General features: G+C 44.8%; 2 protein-coding genes across 2 annotated transcripts in view; both read right to left on the bottom strand.

Annotated features, from left to right (window-relative positions):
* Nucleotides 1–425: 425 nt before the first annotated feature.
* Nucleotides 426–788, bottom strand: LOC108624356 (uncharacterized). The gene has a single exon (XM_018023610.1). The coding sequence runs from the start codon at nt 786–788 to the stop codon at nt 426–428; it is 363 nt and encodes a 120-aa protein (XP_017879099.1).
* Nucleotides 789–4,034: 3,246 nt separating this feature from the next.
* LOC108624355 (uncharacterized) overlaps nt 4,035–7,223 on the bottom strand; it is a 5,473-nt gene continuing 2,284 nt past the window's right edge. Inside the window, exons 3-6 of the mRNA XM_018023609.1 lie at nt 6,672–6,902; nt 5,596–6,513; nt 4,248–5,180; nt 4,035–4,144 (exon numbers count right to left, since the gene is read on the bottom strand). Coding sequence (XP_017879098.1) covers nt 4,035–4,144; nt 4,248–5,180; nt 5,596–6,513; nt 6,672–6,902 — 2,192 coding nt within the window. The remainder of the gene's footprint in view (nt 4,145–4,247; nt 5,181–5,595; nt 6,514–6,671; nt 6,903–7,223) is intronic.

The raw sequence follows: 7,223 nt of genomic DNA, 5'->3' as shown, positions 1-7,223 counted from the left end.
CCGCAAACGTGAGTCGCAAATAGAAAGAGAGAGGAACACGAGAGTGACTACCTCTTTCTCTCTACCGACGCATGCGCAGTACTCATATAGGTGTATATGGGTTCGAATACGTACGCTGTATGCGTGCAGAGCATGCGCTCTGCTGCTGTTAAACAAAGAGAGGTAGTAAATTTCTACTTCGTTTTCTTTCTGACAGCGTATCAATTCTACTTACAGGCGAGAATATGGCATCTGTACTCAATCTATAATATCTCTATGGTGTGGATGCGCCTTGTTTGACGCGTTCCTACCGGAGGTGTCAAACGGTGTCCAAGATGGAGGAGACCGCCGTATACACGCCTCCGCGTCCTTTCTTTTCGTTAAGATCTTTATAGGAGAACTTTGGTTGCATTTATCTAGAGTTCCTTACATGTGAGAGTGTTGTGTTAAGTTATGGCTGCGTTCCATCTTATGTAGATGGTGGCAGCGTTTCTCCGCGTAGTTTCTCTCTGTGCCTCCCTGGCTCTCTCGTGTTCTTTTTTCAGCATTACTGCTTCACAGAATGCTTTGAAGGTTTCCCATTTTCCGGATGTGTGAAGGATAGCCTCTATGGCTCCTTTTAAGCTGGACAGCCGGCCCGTTATCTCGTATAACCTCTTTCTTTCCTCCGACCATGCCGGGAAGATGAAAGCGGTATGTATGTTGTCGTCCTTAATCGCGTTGCAGTGGTGGCATTTAGGCAATGGTTCTTTTTTTATTCTGCACAGGTAATCTTCAAAACAACCGTGCCCGGAGATTATCTGTGTCATCCTGTAGGAAAGGTTTCCGTAGGAACGGGTTACCCATCTGTCAAAGCAGGGCAGGATTGCCTTGACTACTTTTTGGTTTCGGTTGTCCGATAGCTGTAGTTTTTCGTGTCAGGTAAGTATTGTTTCCAGAAGTCTTTCTTTTTTTAATCTGGCTTTCTCTTTCTCCATATTCACGACTTCTGATGACTTCAACGATCGAGTGAGACCATAATATTTGTCGTATACTCTGATGAGCGTTTCTGTGGGAGGGGTGCTTGCTAGGAGGAATATCGCTGAGGTAGCTATTGTTTTGTATCCTCTTATCACCCTCAGTGCCATTTTTTTTTGTTCATTTGTTAGTTGTTTCATCAGAACATGTTGTTTTATTTTTCAGGACTTTTTTGGCCCAGATGTGACAACCGTACAAAGCCATCGAGTTGAAGAAGTTAGTGTATAACCTTCTCACTTCCTCTCGAGGGCCACCCAGGTTTGGTAGAATGTTCGAGAGAACGTTGACGTATCCTCTTAATCTCGGGATTAGATTGTCGATGTGCTGGTTGAATGTCATTCTTTCGTCCAGAATCACCCCTAAGTAACGCATTTCGGCTTTCATTAGTATGCATATACCATTTATCGTCATCTTTTTTACTTCTTCATCGATCTTCATGTTTCTGGGATAGAAACATGTGCTCGTTGTCTTATTCGTTGCCACTTTAAGTCCTATCTTTTCGATTCTTTTTAGGACATTCCACGTTGCTACCTCGGCTCTACCGGTAGCTCTCTGTATAGACTCGCCTGATGCGATCACGATGGTATCATCCGCATATCCGGTGATCTGCATGTTGTCGGTCAGTGTGGCGCGCAGGACTTCGTCGTATCCAATGTTCCACAGTGGGGCTGCCAGAGTGGAACCTTGAGGCACACCACATTTCATCGTTTTGGAGAGGAGTTTTCCTTCAGCATCGATAGTCATTACCTTCCTTTCTGTCAGGTACGCTGCTATTATTTCGGTTAGATAGGATGGAAACCGTCTCATTCTCATTGCCTTTATAATTGCGGGCCACGGTAAGGAATTGAAGGCATTGCTTATATCAATGCTTGCCGCTACCACGCATTTGCCATTTTGTATATTGTTATCAATAAAGTCTCTTACTCTCTTTATCGCGTCTATTGTTCGCCTTTCCTTCCTGAATCCATATTGCCAATGTGCAATGGTATCCGGGTTTGAGTTGCATATATTCTCAATTCTGTTTTCTATTATTCTTTCGAATAGCTTACTGAGGTCATCTAGGAGACAGATTGGTCTATACGCAGCCGGATCGTTAAGTGGCTTCCCTGGTTTGCTTAGCAATATTAGCTTCGCTGACTTCCAGCTAGGTGGAAAGGCTCTTTGCTTCAGACAAGTATTGAAAATTTCCCTGAAATGGGGTTCCAACACGTCGGCTGTCATGCTTATCATTTGTGCTGGGATGCCTTTAGGTCCAGGAGCAGCCTTTTTCTTTCTCATCTTAACGATGCTGTCTTTAATTTCCTCCGAGGTGATCTCCCATTCCTTGTGCCACTCTCCAGATGGAATTGGAGGAGACCATGGTTGGCTTTTCGGAAAGAGGGTATCAACCACTTTTTTTAGCAATTCCGGGTACATATTTTCAGTTGAAACAGGTCCTCCATTATCCCTCAGTTTTTTGGTCCACTTATAGGGCTTGCCCCATGGATTGTCGTCTAGCGATTGAAGAGTCCTTTTCCAGGCTTGTAGTTTGGCTGCAATTATCGATTTTTTTAGTTGTTTTTTAGCTTCTTTGTACTGCGTGTGTTTTAGTATCGTGTCGTCGTTATTCAGACGTTGTCTTTTTCTGGCCTTTTGCCAAGCTCTTCTCTTTCTTTGACAGTCTTGTCTTAGAGCAGTTAGATTTTCATTCCACCATTCGTTTGGAGGTTTCGTCGTGTATGCTTTCTTTCTTGGCATCGAAAGATTGCATATTCTCGTTAGTGTCTCTTCTAATTTTTTAATTTCTTTTTCCAGGTTCGAGGGGTTGACCGTTCGGGGGTTCCATGATTCAGCAATGAGGAGCGCTTTGCAGAGGTCCGAGTTGAGTTTCTTAATGTTCCACCTTGGGAAATATTGTGCGTTCAGGTGTCTTGTACTTTCACTTTTAGTAGCCGACTTCCCATGGTGGAAGATCATGGAGATGTATACGTGATCGGAGAGTGTTTCGACTCCTTCTTGCACCCTCCAATTCCACAGCATTTTCATCGCTGTCTCATTTGCCCATGTTACATCGACTATCGACGAGCCTTGCGATCTTATGCATGTTGGAGCGTTTCCTCTATTTACAAGGAAAAGCCCATCTTTCTAGTGCTTTCCCTTTCACGCTGTTCTTTCTGCTTCTCCATTTTTTGTTATGGGCGTTGAAATCTCCGCCGATGATCGTTGGGATTTTTTCGTTTCCTTTGGTTAACACTTTGCTGATTTCTTTCAAGAATTTCTCAAAGGCTGAGGGGGTGCTATTTGGGGAGAAGTAGCATCCACCTATCCTTAGATGTTGGTCACCGACGAGAACAAAGCAGTCGAAGGAGCTCTGCATTTTGAAGGAAGACGCTAACTCACTGTTATTGAGGAAGATAGCAGCCTTCCCGTTCGGGTCACAGACCCATTTCCTGCCTGGGTTTCTTCTCGGTTCGCTAATGATTCCTACATCCGTGTTGGATTCGTCGCAGCGCTTTGTGAATAGTAAGTGCGCGGCGTAAGAATTGTCTAGATTAGATTGTATTATTTTAATATCCATTGTCTTTTTTCTTTAGATTAGCTTGCTTTTTTCTTTACTTGTTTTTCCTTTTCAGGAGCGTCGTGCGCCACTGGGCTGGTTCCTCTATGGCTTTCCATGTTGGATTCTGTCTCTAAGTTTAAAATAGGTGTGTTCTTTGTTGTATTTTTGTCAGTTTCTGTATCGTCTTTCTGGTTTTTTCTTTCTTTTTGGCTCGCATTTTCTCTGAATTTGCGTAGCTTGGCGCACGCTTTGCTTCCCATCCTGTGTGAGGAGGGTAGCTTTTCTTCCTCGCAGATTCTGCAAATCATGCTAGTGGCACGGCAAATTCTGGCGACATGTTCTTTGTTCCCACATTTGTAGCATCAGCTAGATCTATCGGTGGGGCTTCTACATGCACCGCTTACATGTCCGAATTCCCAGCACCTATAACACTGCAGCGGTCTTGCTTCAGCTTCGATGATTTTCACATCCGACCAGCCCATTCTTATCCTTCCTTCGGTTAGAAGTTTAAGGGCGGTTTCTCTCTTGCATCTAAGTGAAACAGAGCTTGTGCCGCGTGCATTCTTCCGGATTGTTCCGACCTTAATCTCTTGGTCCGGGCCGGTTTCTCTTTTGATTGCGTCAATAATATCGTCTTGATTTATCGAGTGGTCCATCCCAAGAGCGATGATTTCTTTCCATTTCTGTGGACGGGTGACTCTGACTTTTTTACCTTTGACAAGTTCGGTAATCTTTCCGGCTAATGCGTTAGTGTTTTGCTCCATATCTTTCCCTGGGATCTCTAGGATGAGCCCACCGTTTAATGAGGTTCTCGGTCTCAATCCTCCGATTCCCAGATCCTGGATGTTTATCTTCTCGCGGGCCATTTTCATTATTTCCGCGTAGTCTACTTCGCAGCCTTCCTCCCTTATAATGTGGATTACGGCGCGGTCTTTGGCTACTCTCGCCGGAGTTTTCTTTTTTGTAGTCTGCCTGCTTGCTTCTGTGTCGCGAGACTTCGTCACCTGTCTTTCGTCTTGTTTTGCAGTTTCTTTGGAGTTGCTCTTTTTCCTTCTCCCGATTACTTCCGTCCATTTTGTTGGAGCCGTTTCTGCTGGTTTATTTAAATTATCTTTGGCTCTATCTTTTGTGATTGTGCTGTTTTTAGCACTTTCTCCTTTTCCAGGGGCATGACTTCTGTTTGCAAGACCGATAGTCAGCATTTCCTTGGTTTCGGTCTTGAAATCCGTCATTTGTCTATCTAGGCTTAGTTTTATTTCTTTCAGGTGTTCCTGAGGGTCAGTGGTGTAAGGTATTTTCCCTTCGTCTTTCTTTTCTTTGTAGACTGCGTTTTCTAGGACTGTAATTCTTTTTTCTAGAACTTCGATGTATTTTTTGAGTTTGCTATTTTCTTCTTTCAGTACTAGGTTCTCAGTCTTAGTCTTCTTTCCGTTCTTCCTTCCGGTAAATTCGGAGCTTACTTCTTTAATCGTTTCTTCCGCGATTTTTAGTTTCCTTTTATATCCTCCTTGGAGGTTGGACGATCTCGTCCTCACAATTTCTATTTCCTGGACGCATTCCAGTAGGGAGCTTATCAGAGCTGCGTCCGGTTTGTTTATCGNTTCCCATCCTGTGTGAGGAGGGTAGCTTTTCTTCCTCGCAGATTCTGCAAATCATGCTAGTGGCACGGCAAATTCTGGCGACATGTTCTTTGTTCCCACATTTGTAGCATCAGCTAGATCTATCGGTGGGGCTTCTACATGCACCGCTTACATGTCCGAATTCCCAGCACCTATAACACTGCAGCGGTCTTGCTTCAGCTTCGATGATTTTCACATCCGACCAGCCCATTCTTATCCTTCCTTCGGTTAGAAGTTTAAGGGCGGTTTCTCTCTTGCATCTAAGTGAAACAGAGCTTGTGCCGCGTGCATTCTTCCGGATTGTTCCGACCTTAATCTCTTGGTCCGGGCCGGTTTCTCTTTTGATTGCGTCAATAATATCGTCTTGATTTATCGAGTGGTCCATCCCAAGAGCGATGATTTCTTTCCATTTCTGTGGACGGGTGACTCTGACTTTTTTACCTTTGACAAGTTCGGTAATCTTTCCGGCTAATGCGTTAGTGTTTTGCTCCATATCTTTCCCTGGGATCTCTAGGATGAGCCCACCGTTTAATGAGGTTCTCGGTCTCAATCCTCCGATTCCCAGATCCTGGATGTTTATCTTCTCGCGGGCCATTTTCATTATTTCCGCGTAGTCTACTTCGCAGCCTTCCTCCCTTATAATGTGGATTACGGCGCGGTCTTTGGCTACTCTCGCCGGAGTTTTCTTTTTTGTAGTCTGCCTGCTTGCTTCTGTGTCGCGAGACTTCGTCACCTGTCTTTCGTCTTGTTTTGCAGTTTCTTTGGAGTTGCTCTTTTTCCTTCTCCCGATTACTTCCGTCCATTTTGTTGGAGCCGTTTCTGCTGGTTTATTTAAATTATCTTTGGCTCTATCTTTTGTGATTGTGCTGTTTTTAGCACTTTCTCCTTTTCCAGGGGCATGACTTCTGTTTGCAAGACCGATAGTCAGCATTTCCTTGGTTTCGGTCTTGAAATCCGTCATTTGTCTATCTAGGCTTACTTTTATTTCTTTCAGGTGTTCCTGAGGGTCAGTGGTGTAAGGTATTTTCCCTTCGTCTTTCTTTTCTTTGTAGACTGCGTTTTCTAGGACTGTAATTCTTTTTTCTAGAACTTCGATGTATTTTTTGAGTTTGCTATTTTCTTCTTTCAGTACTAGGTTCTCAGTCTTAGTCTTCTTTCCGTTCTTCCTTCCGGTAAATTCGGAGCTTACTTCTTTAATCGTTTCTTCCGCGATTTTTAGTTTCCTTTTATATCCTCCTTGGAGGTTGGACGATCTCGTCCTCACAATTTCTATTTCCTGGACGCATTCCAGTAGGGAGCTTATCAGAGCTGCGTCCGGTTTGTTTATCGTGTCCACCGAGAACTCGCTCTCTTCCCCTTCTGAAAACGAATCGTCGCAGGAGTCGTTTACCGAGTAGCTCAGTTTCTTTTTTTTTTTTCGTCTTTCTTTTGTTTTTCAGTTGATCTCTTCTTCTCATTGCTTCTTTTCCTCTTGCTTTGTTTCAGAGTGCTCCTGGTTATTGTTCCCACCGGCGTACGGAAGACGTTTCCTTCTTCGCGCGGCGTGATCTGCAATGGCGGCTGATTCTGTATTCCAATTGAACTACGCGACAGAGAGAATCTAGGTGCGTGTACGCTTTCATAAGATTCTCTGTCTGTGTCCGAGAGTTTGTGCGTATCTTCCTTGTTGGATTCGGTCTCACTGAGTGCGCGACCGGTGTACTCAGTCAGATCTTTTCCAAAGTCTATTAGACTTTGTTTGAACATGCCTTGATTTGGGGGTTTTTGATAATTAGACATAGTTTAACGTTTAATGGCGCATCGTGTAGGGGGGAGCGGGCCGCAACACGGGAGGGTGCACCCACTACTGGAGTATGTAGCTTCCCGGAACTCCGGGGACCCCGTGCTTTACATTTAATCTCCCCCAGTGTGACGGGGAGAGACTCGCTCGTAAACGGTGGAAGCTCCGACACTTCCACTCAGCCTACACTTCCTGGCTAGGGACCGAAGTGGCCATCCCCGGACATCACGCAGCCCGAACACCTCGGCAGAGCTCGCTCACATCAGCACGGGAGACGACGGGGTGGGAT

Source organism: Ceratina calcarata, unplaced genomic scaffold, assembly GCF_001652005.2.
Source record: "Ceratina calcarata isolate Rehan_Ccalc_2016 unplaced genomic scaffold, ASM165200v1 scaffold307.2, whole genome shotgun sequence".
NCBI classification, from domain to species: Eukaryota; Metazoa; Arthropoda; class Insecta; order Hymenoptera; family Apidae; genus Ceratina; species Ceratina calcarata.
This window is presented reverse-complemented; position numbering and strand designations above follow the sequence as displayed.

Coding starts and splice junctions, on each gene's coding strand:
- LOC108624356 (XM_018023610.1), bottom strand. CDS start 788: ATGACACAGATAATCTCCGGGCACGGTTGTTTTGAAGATTACCTGTGC.